The sequence below is a fragment of the Ammospiza nelsoni genome, chromosome 4, assembly GCF_027579445.1.
Source record: "Ammospiza nelsoni isolate bAmmNel1 chromosome 4, bAmmNel1.pri, whole genome shotgun sequence".
Lineage (NCBI taxonomy): Eukaryota > Metazoa > Chordata > Aves > Passeriformes > Passerellidae > Ammospiza > Ammospiza nelsoni.
In genome coordinates this window covers 63,703,898-63,729,156 of record NC_080636.1, presented here as the reverse complement: position 1 = coordinate 63,729,156, position 25,259 = coordinate 63,703,898, and the positions used below count along the sequence as shown (strand labels likewise).

The 25,259-nt window shown below is 44.7% G+C and overlaps 1 protein-coding gene across 5 annotated transcripts in view; it reads right to left on the bottom strand.

Annotated features, from left to right (window-relative positions):
* Positions 1–7,977: 7,977 nt before the first annotated feature.
* The window catches only part of SLC20A2 (solute carrier family 20 member 2), a 56,712-nt gene continuing 39,430 nt past the window's right edge, over positions 7,978–25,259 (bottom strand). For 3 of the 5 annotated variants that reach the window (XM_059471449.1, XM_059471448.1, XM_059471450.1), the window contains exons 9-11: positions 15,946–16,131; positions 15,157–15,241; positions 7,978–9,631 (exon numbers count right to left, since the gene is read on the bottom strand). In XM_059471449.1, the coding sequence (XP_059327432.1) occupies positions 9,467–9,631; positions 15,157–15,241; positions 15,946–16,131 (436 nt within the window). In that variant the 3' untranslated portion in view covers positions 7,978–9,466. The other 2 variants (XM_059471451.1, XM_059471452.1) reach the window with 2 other exon arrangements.

The following is a 25,259-nucleotide window of genomic DNA, read 5'->3' as shown; positions in this document are numbered from 1 at the left end:
GCAAAACCAGGAGAAGCAATCAGACAATTATTGTTTTCATTCCTCTCTGAGGCTTCCCAGCTTCCCCGGAGAAGAATCCTGGGCAAAGAGGATTTTTCAGAAAATATGATGGTGACAGTATGGGAGTCCCTGAAGCACCACATTCCAGGAAAATGTCCAGCTGATCTCCTCACACAGCTGCTCTTGTTAAGTTTCAAAATCTTCTGGGATATTTTTGGGCAGTTACCCCTCCTACCACCAGGCTCCCTTGTCCCACATGGTTTCTTCTCACCAGTGCGGCACCACAAGGTCCAGGGTGGGGGGACGATGATGATGATGATGATGACAAAGGGCTTGGGGAAGGCAGCAGCTGCCGGGATTCAGATCTGCTCAGGCCTGCCCCGAGCTCCCCACTCCTCCAGCCATCGGAGCAGTGCTGGCACTGGGCTGTGTGGCACTTGGGAACTGCGTTTTGCCCCCAAACCTCCCCAGGATCAGCCAGGGAGCCTCAGGCTGAGCCCAAACACGCAGGGTCAGGGCTCTGCTGCCAGCCTGGGAACAGCAGCACGGTCCTGGTTCCAGACCCAAAGCAGAATCACAGAATATTCTGAGTTGGAAGAGGCCCACAAGGATTGTGGAGTCCAGTTCTTCAGCCCTCACAGGGATCAAACCCAAAAGCTTGGCACTACCAGCACCAGGCTCTCACCAGCTGTATACCAGCACTGAGTTCTCTCTATGCTTCTGAGCACAGCAGCACAGGACTTAGTCTCCTGTGTTCCAAGCCCCAGATATGACCAAATGAACCTCCTTTCAAGCCCCAAAGCTGCACCAGTTAATCCCCAGTTCTCAAACCACAGGATTTAGCCTCAGTTTTTTGGCCTCCAAGTTGGCCAAATGAATCTAGTTCCAAGTGCCCAAAAAAATACATTACTTGGCGTCTGTTTCCAAACTCAACAGTGCAGAACTTGGTCTCCAATTTGCTAATCCCAAACCTGCCCAAATGAGCCAGTTTCCAAGCCCCAACAATGCAGGATTTCAGGACAGTTTTTCAAGAAGTAAAACATAGTACTTGATATCAGTTTTCAAAACTTCAAACTGTTCCAGATGAGCCTGGTTTCTCATTTGTGAAACACAAGATTTCTTTTGTTTCTCAAGCCCCCTCAAAAAGCACAATTTACTGTTTCTAAGCCCTAAACCTAGCCAGTTTGGAAAAGCCTTACTGAGGGCAGATGAAAGGAAAAGGTAAATTCAATTAAAACCTCATCTAAGCCAACTTCATAATTTCTAAGGCAGGGAAGAGAGGCAGGCAGTGTCCATCCCGCTGCTGCTCTGTCACTGGGGTTTCTGCTTCCAGCACTGCCTTCAGCCCTTATTTGACACAGCTCCACTAGCAGCAAACTTCAGACCAGCTAGCACAGCCTGGCTGTGTCCTTTTATATCCCTGACCCCAATGTGACATTTCTGACCAAATTCACCTGCTCTGGCATAGCTGGAAGCAATGCAAGGGGGAGCATGGAGGATCTCCTGGTGTCCCCATAGATGTGTGCAGGTTTCCACCAACAATGCACTACCAGCATGTTCCAGCTGCAGTTTCCCTTCTGGGTTGAATTGAGCTGCATTTAAATCAATATCATCTGCTGGAACAGGTCCTGCTGCTCCTCAGAAGGCTCATTAGGCAGCTGCTTAGTTCTGTCAGGTGGGACACACACCTCTCTCCATGGTAGTGTCTTTGGCAGAGTCTAAAAAGGCTAAACTTTATACAAGCCTAAGAGCCTCAAAGCCTGCTGAATCCATAGACATTTGTCCCTGCAGCTACAGCCCCAGTAAGCCCAGCCATGGAGCTCTTTCCCATCAGTGCTATGGTGGCACATCAATAGTTGGCACTCGTTTTTGATGGATGAAAATGTGGCATTTTAGTGGACTCCCCTGTTTAATAGGCTTGAGCTGGAGGCCCAGTGCTTTGCAAAGTTCTTTCTTTCTGTACCACCTGATGGCACACTTGCATTAGCACACTGCAGGCTGAAGGCAGCACAAGTCAAGCAGCACATCCTGCCCAAAGTTGTTTCTTCTGAATCATGAACTTACCTGTTTAATTGATTAAAGCATTCAACACTGAGTATTGAGTAAAAATAAGCAGGGTGTACAAAATAATTATACAAAAAAAGCCCTGCATTTTGCCATTTTTATCATATCTGGATAATTAGGGGTTTTTTTCAGTTGATTTGGTAGGAAATTTGTCATTGCCTTACTGAGACTTGCTTCCCAAGGATGAGAAATTTTCCTTGCCCCCTGTTTACTCTATCAGAAGGTTTTAAGCAGATTTGTCAATTGCATTTGTTACTAAACTGTAAATGGAAATTAATTTCTGTCCTCCAAGTAATACAATTATGACCCAACTACATATCAAAGAAACAAACTCCAGTGGGCCATATAAGAGTGCAAATTGTTATCATGGAATATTTTGGATTGGAAGGGCATCCCTAGTTAGTGAATGAAGTCAGCTTTCAGAGGCACCAATTTAACATTTAAGTTATCACATTTGCCAGGTACTGCTGGAGGGTTATCAATACATCAGCAAATGCTGCAGAGGGTTACAGACCAGGTAGAACAACTTGCTGGTCTGATGGGTTTTATGACTTTATGAAAAATGTACTATAATATTTATTAGCTCTTTATATGCAGAACCTTAATGGAGGATGTAAACAAGCTGTATCTGAACTTCAACATTTCTGAGAGCCTCTCAGAGAGAGCTTTTGAAGCATTTCCTGTCCTGACTTCCTCCATTACCCACTGAATGGCATTGCCTGTGATAATTACAGCTTCAGGAAAAATACCTGCTAAACAATGATAGCAGAAAAGCCCTACAGCCATTTTCTCAATTAAATTAAGTGGAAATTTAGTCCTTGAGTGCTGCTCCTGAGACTGGCTGAGCAGAGCAAGAGCCAGCACCCTGGTGGCTTGGAGGATAACGAGGGCAGGAGCAAGACTGCTCAGTTTGCTCTGTGACTATTTATCTATGGCCCATCATCTGAAAAGTCAGAACCCACCTCTGCCCTAGAGCTAATGTTGGCATGAGAATAAAACCAAGATTGCCAGTTGAATCTACTCTAACAGAGGCCCCCCAAAGCTGGTGAATTTTGAGGAAGGCCATTTGCATCTCTGCAGCAATGCTCTTTTTCTGGTTTTGGATCAGAAGCTTGTGTTTCTGCCATTATTTGTCTCAGCCACAATCTCTTGATCTCTGAAGGCTATTTCGGTGTTGTTAGTATGCCCTTCCCACCTCATTTATTTCTATCCTTTCTGTTTATCCTGGTACTAGTGCTTTTTATCAACATCATCTGCAAACTCCTCACATTCGTAACTGGTTCTTCCAAATTAGAAAATTTTGTCTCTGTACATTCCTGTGCAAAGGGGATCTGGAGTAATTTTCAATAACAAAAGAAATATCTTTATTTGATGCAAACTATCTGAAATGAAAGGATGAAGCAAACAAATAAGAAGTCTTTTCCATAATAAATATGACAAATAATGTGAATCCAGGAGATTTTCTTCAAAAGATATCTAAAAGCATTTACTCCAGCCTTCATAAAGGAAGGAAAACTGCCTAAATGAACATTATTTGGAATAGGAAGGACAGTGTTTTATGGAAGAGAACAGCCGGCAAGTTGATAAAGCCTTTTAACATCTTTCTGCAGTGCTTAGAAACCTTAACCCAAATATAAGAAAAGGTTTTTAGCTGACCTTTACATAATGTAGCTCTTGAACTGCTGTCTCAAAGATTCGGGTCACAGATTTCTGCATCCAAATTGTTCTAAGTGCTCAGGAAAAAATATCTAAAGCTTTGGAAAGCAGCAAAAGCAGCACATGGCCGTGACCTAAAAAATCCAGGTGCATTCACCTTTGTCTGCCATCCAAAGCTCATCCTCAGAACTGGATTTGTGACATTGTCCCCATAAAGTGACCAAGCTCTTTGTGGTCCTTGGGTCCAGCCTCAAGTTCTCTTTCTCCCTTTCATAATTTCTTGTGCCAGTTCCACATTGGTTTTGGTGTATTTTGAGCAGCACTTGACCCCAGCACTGACAGGCACTTTATGAGTGCAACAAAGCATCTCTGTTCCCACGGGAAACAGAAGCAGCCATCTGTCAGAAAGCAGCCCAGACTTACTGCAGGTTGTCATGCAAAGTCAGAGACTGAGAGGAGAGGAACTGTCAGCTTCACCTTGATAAGCCCATGAGTGTGAAAGACATGTCACATGCAATTTCCATTACAGAGATCACCAGGATTCCATGAGAAGCAAGAATGAGTGGAAGAATCAGGCATACAGAAAATTATTCAGACCAGAAACTTTGGGCAGTTCTAGGAGTGCCTGTTTTCCATAGGAATTAAAAGGATTCTCAACACTGTCCTGCAAGATCAAGAGAAGATCATCCATTACAAAGTACATCAAGATAGCAAGGTAACATTTTCAGATTAACCATCCTATATTTTTCCCCTCCAGCAAAACATTTGATAAATCCTCTCACAGTCAGAAAGCAGTTTTAGTATCATCGAAAAATGCTTTAGTGCTTTCCACTCAGAGCCATCTCTCTGTTTCACATAAGAGCAGTGTACTACACCCTCCTTGCCTTTCCCTGACACTGGGAACTTGATCTGCAGGTACAAGGAGCTTCTCCCTTTGTGCCAGGGGAAGGATATGGACTGGTGGGGTCTCCCTAGTTAGGGAATGAAGTCAGCTTTCAGAGGCAGAGAACCCCACTGTCCTTACAATGAGAGACCAGGAACAAGCTCTTCAGCAGCAACTTGAATTCTGTAAGCTGCATGAGCTGCTCCCAGCAACGGCCCTGGCATGCACTGTGCCAAAATGTGGGAAGGTCCATCCAGGGGGTGGCTGCAGCTGGGCAATGGAGAGGACTGGCCACCAGCTGGACACCTGCCACTCCTTTTGCTCTTCCTGAAGCAATGAATAATGATCTACAGTAAATATTTGCACTGCAGTAACACATGTCACATCCTTGAACTTAGGGTTTATCAGATGAGAAGTCATCTTCCTGAAGTTGGATGTTTATTGTCAGCTGGGGCAGATGCAAGGAGCCATGGAACTCAGACATTGTTTGTGCTTGGTTTCCAGGCTCTTTGTTTTGAAGCTGGTTGCAGTTAAGGAAGGAAACAAGCTTTTGTTATTTACATTCACCTTCTCACAGAAAAAACCTCTGCACCTGAAAGCTGGCAGCAGCACAGCATATTTGTTCAAGTTAAAAATACTATTTCACTTTGGAAAAATAATACCCCTCTGAAAACTGCAAATAGTTGAATAAGGGGTATAATAATACTACCCCTGGACAAAGTGTTTGCTCATCAATACAGTGCTAAAATAGGACCAGTGTAGAAGTTCAGTGATGCTAAAAAAAAAGCCTAATTTTAAGAACTCAAGTGACATACTGGTTACTTTTGCAAGACAAGTAGAAGAAAAACCTTTTTGTATCAATCAGAATGAAAGTGTAATTTAATTCAGTGCAACCTTTTTCTCCTAGAACCTAAGATATTGGAAATAAAACTCAGTGTGCAAGATTTAGTTATTTGTAATAACTAAATTACAAATAAATGCATGTTTGTACTTACAATTTTCACCTGGAAAGAGCACAGTCCACTTTTTTGTTATGTATAATTAATTTCTGCTTTGCTTTACTGCTTAGAAAAAGGAGGCTCACAAAGCTTCACATTAGCAATAAAAATCTTACTCCAGTTCAGACTTCTTTTTGGTAACCAGCAGGTGGAGGCAATGCTCCATCAAACCAATCATTAGTGTCACCAGAACAAGCTCCATAAAAGCGGGAACACAAAACCAAGGGTCTTTAAAAAAAGAAACCCAGAACCAGAATAAACCACTTTCCCCATCATCTACCTTCTCTAGAGAAGCAAAAGCACAGGACACTAATTCAAACACTCTTTTGCCCTCCCAAAATGGGGATCTGTCCATCAGTACCATCTTGCAGTCCAGGAGCACATAGCTCCCAAGCCTGGAATAGGATATCTCAAAGCAAGCCAGGTCTCTCTACCACAAACAAAGGGCTTTGTGCCTTTGCTTTGTCCTGCCCCATGCTCCTCCCCACTGCATCTCCTGGCCTCTCTCACCTCACATGTCCCCACAAGGAGCACTTAGTGCCCAGCTCCAGAACAAACCTCAGTGCCTGCAGCATGGGCAGAGCTCGTGCTCCAAGGGGTGTTTGGCCAGGCAGAGCAGCCATGAGCACACTCACCTGGGAGGTGGGAGACCAGCAGCAGGGAGCTGGCAAAACAGGGCTGCTCTGCTGGGGAGGACAGAGCAGGATGCACAGGTCACCATGCCACAGCAACTTCATCATCACGGGGCATCTGCCAAGAAGCACAAGCAGAGCTGGTGACAATGACGTGTCCCAGCACCATCCCAGCAACCATCATGCAAAGGCAAAGCAACTCCCAGGGCAAACCATGAAATCTGGTAGTGGGGTGAAAGCTGGGGGCAGGAGAGGTTGATGAGGGTAATTATTCTATTAGCACCTTCACTCTGCCAGCTGGCTCTCCTCAGGCTGATTGGAGTCAAAGATTTACCACTGATCTATGAGATCCAGTAGGCACCTTGGTTTCTGAAATTCAGGCTGCATTTCCTTGCCTAAAACACTTTCTACTTGTAATAAATATTTCCATCAGCCTTCTATCTCTCTTCTGACCTGTTTCTTGAGTTCACTTTTCCTGCAGCCCCAGCAGCCTGTGCACACTCCTCCCCAGCACGCAGCAAGGTCTGCCTGGTGACAGCCCCGCTGTCCTGTGTCCTGCCCAGGAGGGCTGCAGCCCTGGTGGCTGTGATCCACGGCGGGAAGAGCTCTGTCAGGGACAGGGCAGCCCTGCAGGGTGCCAAGATCCCGTGTCTCTGTCGAGGTCTATCAGCATCTGCTTGTGAAATAGGCCTTGGCTGAACAAGCCCAGCTCTCCAGCCCCACTGAGCTCCGATGCTGCTGAAAAAATGCAAATTGCCCACCTTCTCTTGAGCTGAAAACAGACCCATTTTGATTGCTGGCTGGGCAAAGGGAGTTTTAACTGTGCCCATATTTGCACCATGTTTCAGCAGTTGTGCAGATTCTGCTTCTCTGGGGTGTCAAAGGACACCTCTGTGGTGTGAAGAAAGTCGCTTTGGATTCTCCATCTCCCTCCACAGTGAAGGTTATTGTAGCTGGGGCAGGAATATTTTGGAGGTCCTCCCTTGCCAGCCATTTCCTTCACAGCAGTTTTATTTATATATCTGTGTGTTGACAGACACCCAGCTGTGTGTGCTGGGGGATTATCACATACCCCCAGAGTTGGCACAGCCTCTGCATGCTGCCTGTGTCTGGCAGGGCTGCAGCTGCGTCCCTGCCACTGGAGTGAGAGAACTCTGGTTTGTCTCTGTAGATAAAACAAGGTGGGAAGCTGCTGGGCCACTGGGCAGGCATTTCTTTATGCAAGCGCTAAGATAAGGAGAGCTCTTCAACCCTTTTCCACAGCTCCCAAATTTTCTCTGTGCATTTACTGACTGCTCTGGGCATTCAGCTGCTGCCCACCCATCCCACCCATTTGCCAGCACTATTTATAGCACAGCTCTAGGGTTTCAGAGGGGTTGGAAACCGAGCAGCATGCTGCCATGGCAATAGGGATGCTTCCAGAGCCTCAGGAAGAGAGCCAGGGTGAGGGAGGCAGCTGGAGGCAGCGAGTGCCCAGGGAATGTGTCTGAAGCAGCCCACGAGCCCCCGAAGCTCGACCGAGAGACGCCTGTGAGCCGAGCCCGGGCAGAGCTGGCTGGGCTCTGGGGCTGCCAGGACAGCAGGAGAAAAGGGAGGTTTTGTCAGCACCACACAGAGCACAGTTTGATCCCACTGACCACGGCACACAAAGGACAAAGGGCGGCAGATGCCAAGGAGTAGGCTTTAACTGCCCAGGGAGCCTTCCCGTTACAGCTGAGTAACACTCCAGAAACGCAAGAGGCACTTATAGGGGCTGTTTATCTTTTTATTATAAATTTGGTATGAATGACCAATGGAAAAATCACAATGGAGTACCAAGAACATTTTATCAAAATTTTAGCAGCATTTAAACAGTAATAGATTCCCAACCTCCTCTGGGCACCCCTTGCCCTTTGCCTCCCACGCATAAATCAGTAACTTTCACTCAAATGTGCTTTCCAAAGGCGTGCAGGGGATGTAGCTGGCCATTTTCCCCTGAGCTGCCGTGAAAAAAATCTCATCCCAAATGCTGGTTACCATTCAACCTCCATCCACACAGGGCCAGGTCCCCGTCCCCTCCCTGCTGCAGGAGCACAGCAGGAGGCTGGCTGGCTGTGGCTGGCACGGCGCTTGCCAGGGGGGAGGCAGCACCCGCTCACGCCCTCCCCTGCATGGATCAGCACTCCCGTGGGCGCCCATGGCCGCCAGGCACAAAGCCAGGGCTGAGCCCTGTCCCGCCGCTGCTGCCCGTCCCTCTGCACGCAGGGGTGCCCCAGGCCCCGCTCCTGTACCTGAGAGTGCACTGTGTCTGATGGAGAGGAGGAGGAGGGAGGCTGGCGCTCCGCAGGAACCCACAGCAGGGCAGCCGGGAGCTGAGACTTGAAGGGGGAAGGTAGAAGGTGAGCAGTGAGATACTCGAGTATCAACCCACAAAATGAAGTCAGTCTACTATCAGCTAATGTGGAGAGCCATGGGCTGCCTACTAAGTACAAGAACTAATTTTTTGTGTGCGCTTTTCTTTTTTAAAGTTACATTAAGACATGAACAGTACTACCCCGGCCTCACTGGCCAGACCTCGGTGAAACAACGTTGAATCAGAGGTGGGGAAACACAACACACGTGGAGACAACAACATAATATCGGCAAGCTATTCCCCTGCTTCTTTGGTACTTCCTAAACTTTCTTATCCAAAATATATAAGGGAAATGCACCATTTAAAAGTTACTGTTCATAAGTATTTACACAGCCATAACCATCACGCTATGATACACGAAAATCAGTATGATATGAACAAAGTTATTTCATGAAAAGCACTTCTGCACATTTTATTTTGTTCCAGTATCTTAATAGCTTTAAAAAAAGTCATGTATTACGCAGTCCTGTACCTCGCTTCTTCTTATATCAAATGGACAAGAAACATTTCCTAATTCATACTCTTCTTCAAAAGATTAAAAAATAGCCACCAAAATGATACACTATGTACAAATTTTACTAAATATTAAGTTCTAGGCAATTATTTTCACCCCACTGATGATATAACTTAGGTATTGTTACCTACTATATGCATATATATTTCTTTAATATATAAGAAATGGCACCACATCACCATGTCACCAATATGACACATTGTTATGTACAGTAGATAAGAAGTTAGGTATGGAAGATGGATCCTCTCCGACTGCTTCTTTCACGGGAACGCTTCTCCCATGGGCTGTAGCTCGGCCATTTCCCCTTTTCCCAGCAGAGGAAGCTCCTCAGATGTAAGGCAGGATCCCGTACATCAGCAGCGCCATCACGCCGGCGCTGAACAGGCCGGCCACAGGCACAGTCACAAACCAGGCCAGGAAGATGTTGCGGAACAGGCGCCAGTCCACGGCTTTCTTGGAGCGGATCCAGCCCACGGCCACCACGGAGCCAACCTTGGGAGCGTGGGGAAGAGAGAGGGAGGCAGGGGGTGAGGGGTCGGTCTGAGCACCTGTAACATGCCCACGGCCACACCAATGCCAGTCAGCTGATACCAAGTGATGCCCTGAGGTAAAGGAGCCCCTGAGGATGACAATGGCACTGTCCTGGTGTGGGGGCAGGAAGGTGACACTTCCAGGCTACTTAAACCTTTGTTTTTCAATGCTGTCCTATTTTTCACGGGTCTTGGGGTCAGCCAAAGGCAATAAACTATGTTGGTGAGTTTTTCTCTGCCCTGCTAACTCCTAAATGAGCCTTCAGTGCAACTGAGGCAGCCCTACACCTGACTCAGTCCATGGGGGAGAGAGCAAGAGTCCAGTGACTGTGGTCTGATTGCAATTTAAATCAGGAAAACACCAGGAAAGCAGTTTTTAAGGCTCTGCTGGAGAGCATCTCATGGGGCAGGCCAGGACAGCTAGTATGGCTCCTGTCCCACTGCCTGTCCTCTTGCTGGTTTGGGATGCCCTGCCTGTCCTGCCTCTCTGTGCAGCTCACAGCCCAGCCTCAAAACACCACATCCACCTTCCAGTACTGCAGGCCACAAACAGGATGGCAGGGGCAGGGTAAAAGCAGCTGAGCCCACCCTGTGGCAGCGATGGTGCCTTGGCAGGGGGCAGAAAGGCAGGGCAGGCTTAGACACAGTACATCAAACCCATGGATCTGAGCCCTGTGAGGTAAACAAAGCATCCAGAACTAAAATCCTGTCTTGCAGAAAAAGGCACCAGACTATATTATGGGGCACACTAACTGTCCAGACACCAAGAGGATCGTGGGGAATGGATAAAACACCAAGATATCCTTCAAAGACATTACCACCAGGGCACCTGGTAGGTCAGTGGTTTTGTAGACAAAAACACACTGTGTTATGGGCAAAGCCGCAACCTTTTCTTCCTTCAAAGGTATTTTCACTTTATAAACTCAGGTATAAACCCAGCATATCAGTTTTTAAGAAAAAAAAACTGGACTGAGAAAAACATTTTCAATGAAAAATGATACAAGAATTTCATAAAGACTACATTTTCTTTCCGCCCTGGAAGTGCTTTCCATGCTGTTAGCAAAAACAGTGTAAGTCTATTCAAAGTGCACAGTAAAGCAGCAAGAAATGTGGAAGAAACATTCTGTTTTGAAGGTAAGGAAACTCCAAGACACAGCTGGGCATGTGCTCCCTGAAGTGCCATCCCTGCCTCCCTGCTTATTTTCTTAATGGGAGTATCAGTCCCTGCCTAGAGATCAAAAGATGGGTTGCTCCCCTTGCACAGAGCCAGGAAAATGATACATGCCAGGAGTACAGGGAATCAGGGATAGATAGCTGGGGATATAAAATCTGCATGTTTTGCTAACACCTGTTCAGCTTCTAACTACTGCTAAACATTTCTTTTTGGAGAAGAGTTACTTTTGGAAGACCCTGTAACTCTAGGGGGCCTGTGACAGAACAAGGGAAAACTAAACTTGATATTCTATGATCAATAAGGTCTCTGTTGAAAATTTGACCCAAAAATGACATTTGTTGGATATTTCATCTGAATACTCCTGGAGTGAACAATATGCTGTTCTGCAATTAGGAGGGCTAAGTGTGCTGAGGAGGTGGAGGTGTACCTAGGTGAAGAGGAACCCCACACTTGTGACTACATCAAAGTATCAACCCAAGGAAAGAGCATTTGGGTTTTCAGCAGCTCAGCTGTTAGGCTCAGCTTTACATTTGGTGTGTGTTACTTATTGAGCAAGGCTGCAGTCTACGTACACTAATCTCCAAATACTTCCTGAAACTGAAATGGTATCAGCAATGATGGCATTGGCAATCTGTTTTAAACATTATTAAAGTTTAGTTTATTAATAGTGATTTTTGATAGACTAGAGGTTAGGAGAGGATCTAATCCTTGGGTGTAGGCACACTACACCTTCTGTAGAATTTCAGATGGTATCTACTTTGAGATTGGTTTGAAACCAGTGCAGTTTGCCTTCAGTATGCTCTGCTTAAAGCATTACAGAAATGCTTTTGGCTCTCTTGTTCCTGTGCAATGCTGTATAATAAGAACACACAGAACATGATAATTCAATCATAGCAACAGAGAATATTTTTCAAAACCGCAAAATCATAATGGCAAAATGGAGCTGGCAGAATGACCTCAGCAAAGTCACTTTTGCAGAGGAAAAGCATTTAACTGCTGCACTCTAATTTTATCTTACATGAACACACTCTGGTACAGCTAAGAAATGCCTATTTCTAAATCTCCAATCTGAGAACAAAAAACAGGCACTCTAAGACTCTGTGTGATCATTTGCCCACCTGGGCAGCAGAAAGGGAAGGAATGCATTCCCACCCTCTGGCTTTCCAGTGCTAAATCCCAGGGGAGGTTGAACTGGCGCAGCCAGAGCAATGTGGCTACTGCATTCACACCCACAAATTCCTCTGAGGCTCAAAAGATAAGGTCTTTCCTCCAAGCCCTCTTGACTTGGAGGCTTTCAAGGGTCTTTCCTCTCCTCTTGGACCTGTGGCAAAGATGAAGGTGCAGTTCAGGCTCTCAGCAGGCACTGAGAGTGAAAACGCTGCTTGGCCATTGATGTGGGACAGGCACATGGGGCAGTGACACCTCATGGAGACCAAAGGCAGGTCCTGATCTGAGAGGGCTTTACAAACCTTTCCCAGAAGCTAAATGCTTTTATTCCTGCTACCAACCTCCAGTTTGCCACCGCATCTGCTGTGAGATCTGAAAACTGCTGCTCCGAGCTTCAGACTTGGTCTCCATTTTTCATTACAGTCTATACTGTTTCACTTCAAAAAGGTTTCCCTACACCTCATCTGTTTCATGCTGCTCCTTATTTGCCATCAGTTTATCCAGCTGCTGCACACTCAGGTGACTGACACCCCTTCAGAAGGGTTCCACTCAAGCAAATGCTATTTTGCAGTGGAGCAAATATTGAGGAAAAGAATAAATCCCAATCCCTGATGCTGGAGGCTCAAGATTACGCTCACCTCAAACTTGTTTTCTTTTGGATTTCTAAGACAAAATAATTTTTCTGCTGATTTTTAAGAAGGCGTTTTTGACTCGGTGTTTGACAGCACTTTCAGCAAGGCATTTTCACATGGACCAAATGATATTTAACAATTCTTTTATTCCTTCCCTGGCCCTCAAAGAAAGCAAGGAATACAAGAATACATCAGTTACAAGTGTTTGCTTTATCTTGTGTTGCTCGTTTAGGATTTTTCAACTCAGGATCTCATTTTCTGAAACACAGAGTCAGTTATAATAACATGACATCCCTGGAACAGTCTAATCCTATTGCAAAGTGGATCTTCCCATTAAAGAATGATCCATCTAATGAGATACAGCAAGCTACAGGGAACAGACACAGACTAACCACATTAGCTGCTTTTACGGAAGTATTTTTAAAAAAAGAACTATTTTGCTCTGCAATTAGAAAAGACCAAGCTTTTAGCTGCATTCAGTGAATGAATACCCCTCTCATTAGCTTCTGGCTTCCAAGACATTTTCTTTTTAAATTCAGTCTATTTGTTTGGACCAAAGTATGTTTTCTCTTTTACAACAGTTGGCTAGAAGTGTTTCAGGCAAGCAACTGGGATAATCAAAGCTGTATTATTCTCCCTGGCAAATTCTTCATCATGCATTTGATATACCAGTCAGCCTAAAGGGAGGTGGTTTCAGGCTAGCGTTTTTAGAAGTGGATAACATTGTTATTATTTTTCCCCTCCCTGCCTTATTCAGAGGAACCAGAGTTCAGTCAATGCCAGGAAATCTGAACAGCCTTTCAGAGCAGCTCAGTCTTGGCTGCTTCTCAAAGAGCACCAGGGTAAAAGAACTAAATGATTTTGCAATAGAGGAAGGCTTTCTGAAGAAATGGTTTGCACTAGAAAAAGGCCAATTGAACCAACTTTGGGCATTTTGCAGGATGTGTGGATTTCATTGACTCTTTTACTGGAAAGCAGGTCAATGTCGCAGGCAAGACTGCCAGGCTTCTTGCCAGCCTGCCTGCCATGCCATGGAGCAGTTATCCCCGGAAACCTGCCTGCCCCAGCCCCAGCCAGGGGCTCCCCAGGGTGCAGCAGTGAATCCTACAGGCACTGTCTTTTTTTAGGACTTTGTCTTGGTGGTGTGCAATGATGCAGAGGCACTGCCATTCTGGGTTCTCTGATTTTGGAGGGGCTTCCCCACATCCTGCCAGAGGGTGAAAGAAACAAACAGCTCTGCACATCCAGGAGCTTGAGAGTCCATGGAGAAACAAAACGAAAAAAGACACGGTATTTGACCTGAGAATTTCCCAGGGAACAAAATTCCAAATTCCATTATGATCTTCCAGTAGTGTAAACGTCCACATGCTCCCTCATGTCTACAAGCTATACAAATGTCTTCATGACACAATTAAATTGTGCTCATTACCCAGCCTGTATCTATACTACAAAGTGCTCTTTAAAAAAAAAAAAAACAAACAAAAAAGCAAAGTATCTTGTTCAAAGGACTAATTACAAGGGCCAGATTCTGTATTACAATGCACAAAAGTGAGGACAATTGGGTTTAAAAGAAGAGAGACATTAAAATATTAGCTTCATGATGTAGCAGTGTTTTTCATACAGGTGGTTTTAAAATACACGTAACTGGGTTCACACAGGCTACGAATCTATGTTATTTTAATATGTCTATATTAGTTCAATACAACCATGTAGGAGTGAAAGACAGTCCAGACTTTTGTGCAATTAGTTAAAATGCTGACTTTGCTTGGCTGTACTGCCTTTAAAAGCGGGCCCCGTTATTTTGCGGTCACGGTCTGCAGGGCACGGCACAGTGAAGGCAATCTGCAACAGTCGGTATCTCCCAGATTTTGTTATGGTTTGTCCTAGTGATGTGATTTACTGATAGGATCACTGCAAACTCCAATACCTTGCAATGGGTGGAGCTTATTGGAATACCCACATTTGAGGCTACAAGTACCGTTAGCGCACACATTACTTCAATGCAAAATCCACTGTGAAGAAATAAAAAAAAAAAAAAAAAAGACAGATGGAAAACCTGTAGTAAAAGAGTTATATGCAGGAAATCCCATGCCATGCACTTATCAAGAAAAGTCAAGTATAAATGATGAATGGTGCGCAGCCTCTGAACAAGGGAGAAATGTTACCCGGCCAGGTTCAAATGGCACCATCAGAGGAAACCAGGCTCTTCCTCGCAATCGTTTGCTTTAAAATTGAGGTCAGGCTTTTGCAAGCGCTATTCTTCTTCACCAGCAGCTATGGGGTTTATGCTGTGGCCAATTCCAGTGACTTTAATGTGACAACTCCAACACATTTTCTGGAAGCCTGATTACTTTCCCACGCTGCTGGCGTGACCAAGATGAGGCACCCCTACCTAACCATCCTCTGCCAGCGGCTGCTTTCCCCTCACGGTGCCATTATCCCTGGCTCGAGCAGCACAATTTTAAGATGAATAGTCCAGACTGCCTTGACTGCAGTCGCTGGGCAAAGGCATACCTTGCAGTGTGTAGTACTGACAGGAAGTCCAACATTGGAAGCTACCACAACTGTGAACGCCGAAGCCAACTCAATAGTGAATCCACTGCGGGAAGCATAAGAAAACACTTCACAATCACTCTTTGCATCAGCTCGGACTGATACCATGCAGCGTGCCAAAGTCTTACCCGTTTCTTCTTTCGACTCTTATCTCCAACTGATTTTTGGTCATGTGAGTAAGTTAAGAGGACAAGAAAGGGCTGAACAATGGGCAGGGCACAGGCTAGTCATCTGCAGCACCCCGTCTGCGCGGCTCACTGCGTCAGAGACCTCCGCTACTCTACGCTGCTGTGGATCGTGCCTAATTAGTAATTTGGTTAAGCACCAGCAGAGGTCGAGTAGGCATTAAAGACAAAAATTACTGTAATGAATACATATGGGTTTAATGGTCTCAAGCACGCTGGGAAAGCCACTGTAATCCTGCCATTTCCAAATGCAACTTCTACCACGCTAATTAGGTCATGAGCACAAGACTCTGCTGCCTGTTCATGCAGACCTCTATGCCTTAAACACATTCAGTATTACAGTTATCCTTTTTCCTTTCTCTCTTTCTTTTTCTCATGCTTTCTTTTTCTCCTTTTTCATTTATTTCTTTTTTTTCTTTAGAAAGATGGAGAAGTCAAAGTCAGGTTATCATTAAAATCAAAGCACAGCAAATCCAGCAAACTGCATTACAAACAAAATACAGCAACTTCTCAGACTGGCTTACACACAAAGTTCACACAACCACAATGACACCTGTGGACCTACCTTGATGGTGTGATTGGCGTGAGGTCTTTACCCATAGTCTGGATAACTCTTCTTCCCCAGACCCAGAGGCCCACACAGATGCCAACACCTCCATAGAACAGCAGCCAGATGGGAGTGGATGCCTCCTGCATTACTGCACCTTGCTCGTAGATAAGCCAGAGTGCGACCAGGGGACCAATGGCATTGCTGGAGAAACAGAAACGTGTCACCTGAGTCACAAAAATGCAAAGAGTTCCCTTGAAAGAAGTCTGTTATTTTCTGCATGGTTTTTCTTCATCATGGGTGCAGCACTACTCTGACTTGACCCTTCCTCAGTTGGAAAGGGTGCAGCAGGAGACTCTTATAGTGTTGCTCTTTCAGTTGTCACTTCTTCACTGATAACCAGAGCAAGGCCTGAAAGAAATTTCTCTTTTACAAACAGTTTCCTGAAATGTCAGAGTTGGAACTATCTTGTTATGTTTGGTCTGTGACAAAAATCAGTATTTTTGTCTGTGACAAAAATCAGTACCACATTGAAACATAAAATTTAACAATTTTACCAACCTCAAATTCTTCCAAAACCTCAATTTACCAAATTTTCCAATACCTCAAAATTTACCAATTGAGGAGCAGTGCATCTTTAAAGTTCAAGTATCAAATTAGCTCTTTTTATCAAAGAGGGGAAAATAATGAGCAAAATTACCATCACAGACAAGAATATAAAAATATTATCTAGCTTGACAGCCCGTAACGTTTGGGATATGATCTGAGTGCAGCTGGGAAGGTGACTTAGTTATCTTCAAAGATGTTGTAGAGTGAGTTGGACTGGATCAGAGAGGAGCCCTTGGTGACACAGAGCTGAAGTAAGCCCTTTTTGCTGCTACTGTCTGGAAAAACATTGGAAGTCAGCAGCACTGAAGTCCCCACTCTTAACACAGGTCATCTGATATTCATGCCTGGAGTCAGACTTCTGGCTCTGTTTATTCTAAAAAAGCATCAAGTTTCTAGACAGAAACTTCTAGCTAGAAGAAAAACTTGAAAGCCAGTATCCAATTACTTTGGAGGCGTAAATAGTAAAAAGCAGATAAGAATTTCAACATCCCTTTTGTTTTCAGCTCTTTACTAAACCAAGTAGCTACTTGCCTTGCTGAGCAGCATTTATTCACCAAATAACTAGTGAAGCAATGCTATATTTATGTCTAAATAAGAGTGAGAAGAGCAGAACAAACCTGACCAATGTCATTCCAAAAATACAAAAACTATCAGGGAAGCTCCCCTCTTTGTAAACCAATAGGAAAGCAGGTCACAATGAGCACTGCAGGCAGGACTGACAGCCATGCTCGCCCTGGAGCCAGGACCTGCTAAATTTAGCTCCTGGTCCCACTCCAAAGCACACAGATGGAGTAAGGGCCAGTTTTAATGTCAAATGTTGTGCAAACCAGGCCACTGTACATGCCAGTTAACAATTTCCTTCAATCCTGTCTTTACCAGATATGAGGTGCTAGGGGCCAAGTGGTGATTGCCAAGAGACAAGGGCCACCAGCAGCCCAAAGCTGGCACATCTCAGCAACACAGGACCCTCCTGCCTTCATCTGGCCCTTGAGAAATTGAGCTCTGAGCCCTGAGAAGTGATCCTGAAGCAAAGTAATAAGGAAAAGCTTTTCCCTCGTAAACACACACAGCAACGGTCAAGCTGCGAGGGAAATGAAAGTAGCTAAAAATGCTCTTAGCTATAAAAAAGAATTACTAATTTTTACAGATTTTGAGAAAAATCCTGAAAATAAATTAGTGAGCTAACATGAATAATAAAATCCAGTGGGTTTGAAGACACTGGGTAGTACAATGAAGAACTAAAGACTCTAAATAAAGAGTGATTTTGATTAGCTAGAACACTTTAAAACTCTGTTCTGATACTGTGCCCAAGTAAGCATTCAATTAGTTCAGTTTTGAAAAGACAGTATGTGAAAAGTCCTTAGGGCCTAAATGCAAGAATTATTTTACTTCCATGGAAGAAGAGATTATTGACTGAAGCATTTCTAATATTTTGAAATCAACCTGAAACTGTTTTTCCAGTGTTTTCAGGTGTGGATTAAATTACTTGCACACTTAAATGCCTTCTTGAGCACAGAAAAAGAAAGTAATTCAATGTAGGAAGGTACACGAATAAACTGATGGATGCTGAAGGATGGATAAAGGCAAATAATACATTGATCAGATGAATAAAGGCAAAACTGATCATCCCTTTTTATAGTGCTGTATGACATGGAAAAAAACTTCCCAGTTGAAAATAACAGCCACATTTGAAGTGAGATCAGGCACTGATTCCTGACTGTTCTGAAGAGATTATGCATATGTATTTGTCAGTCCCTACGTAAATGAAAAGGCAGAAAAGGCTCCCAAAACTGCAGCAGCAAACTATGCTCTTCCATATCAAAGCCCAGTCTTAATTGTTTGCAAATGCTACACCTCTGTGAATCAACAAAGCTTAATTCTTGAGGAAAAGGTTCTTATTTGTGGCAAGGGAAGACAAGCCAAAAGTCTGCTGACTTATGCTGAGCCTCAGAGAATCTGAGTGGCTGATTCTGTCCAACAGAGCAGAAGCGATGACACTGCTGCCCACAGAGGCAGCATTTCTGATACCTTCCCTGTAAGAAAAGAAAGCCAAACATCACTGGATGTGCTGATGATAGGCTTGGAAAGGCAAAAAGGTAAAAACTAACCTCATTTTACTTTGTGGGTGTCTGCATCACTGGTTATCTATACCGGAGGGACATTTTTCCTCTCCCAGTGAATCATTTTCAATGTGACTTAAATGTTCAGCTCTTAGGGAGAGCGGCATGTCCCAGCCTGAATATCTGCAAGTGGCTACAAACAGCAACAACAGTGGCTTGAATCTAGCACCACAACAGCTTTCCAAGGGGCTCCTTCAGCTTCCAGACTTGTCCAGGAGGTGCATTCCAAGGGGCCGGTGGTATCAATGCTCCCCATGCCAATGGAAAACACCTCTAGAAGAAGCTGCTGGGCCTGTCCCACCATGAAACTGCCAACAGCTCACAGCAAATGGGCCTGACTCAGGCACTGCAGAGACTATCATCTTGGCTCTGCACAGAGGTAGAAGACAAAAAGCCACTCCCAACAGCACAGTAAGAGAGGGCAAGGGAGAAACAATGCACTAAAAAAACCCAGCAACAAAAAAGGCATTGTTAGATAAGACAGTTTGCTTAACAGATGTCTCCTACAGCTGAGTGACTAACCAGATGAACCACAAGGATGCTGGCTAGACTGGGATGTGGCTTTCACAGTATTTCCCACTAGTTCTAGCTCACTTGATTCAGGACATGACTAGCAGGAAAGCAGACCTCAAATCTTCCATGCATTTGGCTAAGACTCACTTCACAAGTCTATTTTCCATAAGTTATTTTCTCTTACTCTCCCACCCAGGTTTCTACTTACCTTAACTAACTCTCCTTTCTGCTGGAGCTCCACGTCTTATCCATGGCAGTTTAGAGAAGAAAAAAGCCTGACATGGTCACACAAGGGCTCTGAACCCCCATCCACATCTATTTATATGTAAAACTGCCCTTAGGTTCCTATGAAACTGAAGTGCTTTAAAGAATTTGCTGTATTATCTACCTGTTGGGTTTAAAACAGAAAATAGGCTGCTCCTGTCATGGTATTACTTTAATTTTGCACACCTAATACACACTTTCCCACTGACCAAAAGGGGGTGGCCGATACAGTTAATTTTAGGATGAGTTTATAAAACGTTATGTAAGAAGCCCAACTCCTGAGCCTGCGTGCTGCAAAGTGTATTCTCACATCCAGCACTTTCCCCACCTCTGCTGGGCTCCCCCAGCCCCATCACTCGCAGGGCACAGCTGGGGTGCTGCACAGGGGCTGTTTGCCTTCCCTGGAGGTGCAGTGCGGGATTTCATGCCACCCAGAGCAGTACTTGCACTGGCAGAGGTGTTCCATGGGGCTCACTGGAGGGCTGCTCCGTGCCTCTGAGGTGCTGCCTGACCCTCGGGATGGTTTTGCTGGCGCTCTTGGCTAACGTGAATTGGCACAATTCTCTTCTGCCGCTGCTCGTGCCAGTTTAGAATCTGTCACACAGCATTTATAAAACTGTTGTGAAAGATAGCATTTGACAGTGAATCTGAACTATAAATAGAGCTGGCTTCTCCTCTCCCCTGTGAGACAGATAGTATTACCAACAAAAATAACCACCCCACATTCAGCTATCATGAGACAGGCTTAGAAATGACAGTTTCCCATGCACACACACACACACAAGCAGAAATTTTTTGGTACCTTTGGGTCACAAGTCCAAGACCTTCTCTGGAGGAATAAGGACTAACACTTTTTTTTTTTTTAGTAAAAAACAAGGGGCTTTTTCCCAGTTATTCAGCCATCAGCTGAATGCTCTGTGACCAAACCCCATCAAGCTTGTAGTAACATGTTATGAAGCAGAAACATTGCTATTTCCTGGCTGCTGTTTGAGGGGAGTAAGTAGTGAGTTGCTCAAAAAGAAAATCTAACTGTATTTGAAAACTACACTCTGAATATGCTTTGTGAATAACGTATAGACTCATTGATGACCATGCTTAGATTCTCTGCCACCTGAAAAAGGAGATTGCTTTTTAGTCCCTTTTTCTAGTTGAGTGAAAGAACCTTGAATTGTACATTATCACAAATTAAAGCTGAATGATGAGCAAAACAGCCATCTGAAAAATCTGTATTAGGTGTCCAAAATTACAAGTACAATTACAAAATGTCCAGCCATTTGACAATTTCTCAAACCAGGACTTCACAAACAAATCTCCCACTGGGAAAATCAGTGGGAAGATATTTCTAAATAGGCTGCAGTTATGTCTTGAGACATCACCCAGCTGAGCAAGAGTGAAAGAAAGATTCGCCTGTAGGTAGCAACAGGGAAAAAAACATGCTCTAATCTCCAAGGTTATCAGATTATTAGGAGACGTTTATCCTACTTCAAATAACTGGACAGCCTTGACATTTACCACAGCACAATAAAAGTGTGTCAGAGCTGTGCCCTGTGAAGTGCAAGCTTTGGGTGTGTTAATGAGTCAGGGTGGACATGCTTTTATTCCTGCAGCTCATCTCTGTGTTCTGCAAATGCTGGCCCTGAACCCCCAGCCCTGGATCCTGCAGGGTTGGGTCCGTGCCCACCAGCATCAGCTTTTCCCCTGGCAAGGCAAGCCCAGGCATGAGCCCTGCTCACAGAGGGATGGGGATTCCCACACCCACTGCAGACCCCATTTCCTGCTGCTCTTCTCTGACTTGCCTGCATGGCACAACAAAAATGTCCTGTACATGCACAGTTAAGGACAGAAATGAAGATTCACATCCACTTGGGGCACAGGCTGAATGTACAGAATGGACTATTATTAAAAAGGGAAGAAATCAGAAATCAGGCTTCCCTCACTATATATAACAGACAGATTAGCTTCCTAAATATTCAAAGTGATCTTGACTACAGCTCTCAGGGAGGAAATAAGAAATACCTGGTTTGTAATCCAGCCTTACTATAGCTTCTTTAGACTCCTTATTTAGCCAAGAGGCTGAATCCTACTAAGCTCTCCATGTGCAGTGAGATACTGCCAATGCTCTGGCCCTTCCCTGCTTTAATCCCATTGCCTTTACTTTAGGAAGAGAGGGAAAAGGTGAATCCTACTGCTGTTTGTGCACTCTGACCTAAACTCCAGTGAAATTTGTATGAAGGTGAGAGGAGAAAGCTCTTCTCCATGTATTTTGGGCAAGCACACATTTCCTAGTTTCCTCAAGCTGTTTTGGTTTAAAATAAATTCCCTATCTAATAGCAGTCAGCTTCCCTAAAATCACTGAAAGAACGTGCAGAAATATTTTTTAAAAATTAAATATTTTTACTATAGCTCTGAAATGGTTTTAAATCCCCTTGTCAGTAAAGTAGCCTATATTGTTTGGATAATGAGAGGCATTCTTTCTCAAACGTGTGCCATAAACCTGTATGACATTACCTGCAGACTGTAACTCCAATGACCCCTTTTTCCTAATAGCTAAGCACGAATACACAAGGGGAGTCCTGAAGTCCTCCACAGGAAATTTAATTAGAGCAGACACACTCCAACAAGTTATGCAGCAGGAACTCAGGAAAACTGAGCTCCTGTGAAATGGCTGCAGGCAGGTTTCCCCTCCCCAGAGCACCTACCAGCCAGCCCTCAGCACTGCCTGTCCCTCGGCAGCACAGACACACACAGGGGGTGCCAGGGCCCCTGGTCACCCTGCCCAGCAGCAGCATCTCACCTCCTGCCACCATCAGGGCCCTAAATCACCCTTCCTCCACGGGCCCACGTAGCTGCCTGCTCACACCAGCCAGGGCACACAGGTCATTCTGTCACCCCAGGGTCTCTCCTGTGACAGCAGCAGTGATGGCCTGAAGGAGGGCAGGAAGGGACAGCAGAGGCTGCCCATTTACAGGAGAAGGAATCTGTGTGAGGAATGACTGAACACATGCACGGACAGGTGTGGAGGAGTACAAGGCTCAGGCTTTCCTCACAGCATAAACAGCATGTTTTAATCAGCAAAACTCACACTGACCTACAGCCTCTCTGTGGGTCATCCTGCTTTGATTGCAAGGATTCAAGGAATAACAAGCTCCAGAGATTGCTTGAGCAATCAACAAAAGCATCTTCCCACTTGTTAGGATAGGACTGTGGGGCAAACACACTTTTTGCTCATAGCTCAATTCTCATTCCCAGCCCAGTAGCAGAGCTTACACAGCCACTGCTGTGCTGAGCACCAGAGAAAACATGACTCCCTGTTCCTTTTAACACACAGCTGCCCCAGCCAGCACCCCTGCTCAACAGGGAGCCCTGATGGCTACAAACAGCAGCTCCTACAGCAAAGATGGCTGATTTCATTATGATGCTAAAAAGCATCATCTCAGAATAAACTGGGGTCTAAACTACCCCATGAGATAGTTAAGAATTAGTTCTTCAGTGAAGGAAAAATACTGATTTAACTCTTCTAGGTCTGTGGGAAAATCCTGGACAAAGAAATAAGAGAGATCTCCTTATGCTCTTCTGCCCACCAAAGTGCTTTCCAAACTATATGGTGCATTTCTGATCCATGAAGTTTTTCTGAGCCGCATCACAGTTCAGTCTGTACTGTATACCTCATGCTTAAATAGGTTCCAAAACAGGTTAATAATTTACCTTGCAACCACCTGCAGTTTTTAAGTTTCATGTTAGTTTTTTGAGGTTAGCAATCCTTTTTAGCCATGTCCAAAACAGCCCGTCCATCTGCCTTTATTTTTGAGAACTAGTAAATTCAGACATGCTTCCAGACTTTAAAATATAGCACAAACCCTACAGCCAGAGCAACTGTTCTGCTATTTTGTTGTTACACAGGTAGGCTGCTGTGGCTGCAGCACTGAAGCTCCAGATGACAATTCCTGCTGAATCAGCCAATATCTACAGAAAAATAAGCTCAGTCCAACTCAGCCATAGGTGCATATAATCCCTGCTGGCCAACAAAGCCCAGCCTCCCGGCGTCTCTGGAAAGCTGGCTCTGAACAAGCATTTAGAAGCTGGCAGTTCTCCTTGTGTCACGCTCCTGGCCCAGGTCTTTTTTCCACCCTGCCCTTTTTATTCTCCCAGTGCCCTTGCCCTGACCTGACGCACTCCCTTTGTGCTCACTGCTGAGCCAGTGGGTCCTGCTCACTTGGCGCCGCTAATTAACTTCAACAACAACGTTTTTTTCCAGCAGTTCTGTCCCAACACATTTATTTGGGATTTTAAATTCTTTAGATTTCATTCAGTCCATGTGCATGGTGGTGTCACAAGGCTCTGGGCCCGGCTCAGCTGGTCCCAGCCCTGGAAGGGCTCCAGCACCCTTGACATAGTGCACATAAGCCTGGAGGCAGGGCAGGAGAGGATGGTCCCAACAAAACAGTCACCCAAATAAGGAGCTACCCTCACTGCCTGCTTTTAACACAAAGCTGCCCCAGCCAGCATCCCTGCTGATGTCAGCCTGAACACAAGCCCTGATGGCCACAAACATCAGCTCCCACAGCAAACATGGCTGATTTTGTTAAGCACATAAAAATCATCATCTTAGAACAAACTGGAGTCTATAACTACCCCATGAGTTAGTTAAGAATTAGTTCTGCAGTCAAGGGAAAAATACTGATTTAACTCTTCCAGGTCTCTGAGTAAATCCTGGACAAGGAAACAAGAGAGCTCTCCATATGATCTTCTGTCCACCAAAGTGCTGTCCAAACTATACGGGGCACTTTTTATCCATGAAGGTTTTCTGAGTTGCATCACGGTTCTGTATGTACTGTATGCCCCATGCTTAAATTTTCTCTAAAACAGGCCAATTGTTTACCTTGCAATCACCTGCAGTTTTTAAGTTTCATATTGGCTTTTTATTTTTATGTCTTTGCTCCTGCAAATAGCCTGAAGGAAAAAAAATAGAAAACATGACACAAGAGTAAGTTCCATGATATGGAAAGAAAATGTTGCAGTCAAGTCCAAAAAAAAGGTGTGGACACTGGAGATGCTATCCTAAATACATGAGTGAGGAGCTTAAAACCAAATGCAGGGGAAAGCAGGATTTTAACAACAGGATTCAAGGCTGAGGAAAAACGTTAGAGAAACAGCTTGACAGCAGCACCTAAAATGAGCCAAAGGAAAGTGAATGAAGGAGGGAAAAGATAGCAGTCATCAGTGGAAGGTGGACTGCCAGGGCTTACTTTCTTACATAAATGTGAACAGAAAGCTGTGCTACTCACTGGGTTCTACTGCATCATCTTTTAAACAATGCACTGCCTTTTGAGCCCTGCAGATCTCCATGCAACATGTGGCAGAGCCAAGACATCTTTTGCTCCACTAGACAAAGACTGACAAAACATCTCTGCTCTATGATCCACAGGATAGACATCAGCATTCCCAGGGAATTTTATCTAGGCATATGAAAGGGCCTTTAATTTTATTGTTTAGCTGGAATTCAGTACAATTGCAAGGATGGATTCCTATCCAATATCCTAGACACATGAGCACCTCCCTGCTTTTCTACCAGCTTTGACAAAATGAAGCCAACTTGTTCTTTAGTTTTGCAATTATATGAATTCAGCTTAAGAAGAGGTTTTGGAATAAACAGCATTTAATAAAAACACGTTTCCTGGCAAATTTGATAGGATCACCAACAGAACTAGGGATCTGAAAAACACTAAAAGCATTTTCAGGAAAGGATATTGCTACAGTAACAAGCTAGTCCAAATGCAAAATTCTAAGGGAATTAGACTGTAAGATGCAACAACACATACAGTACAG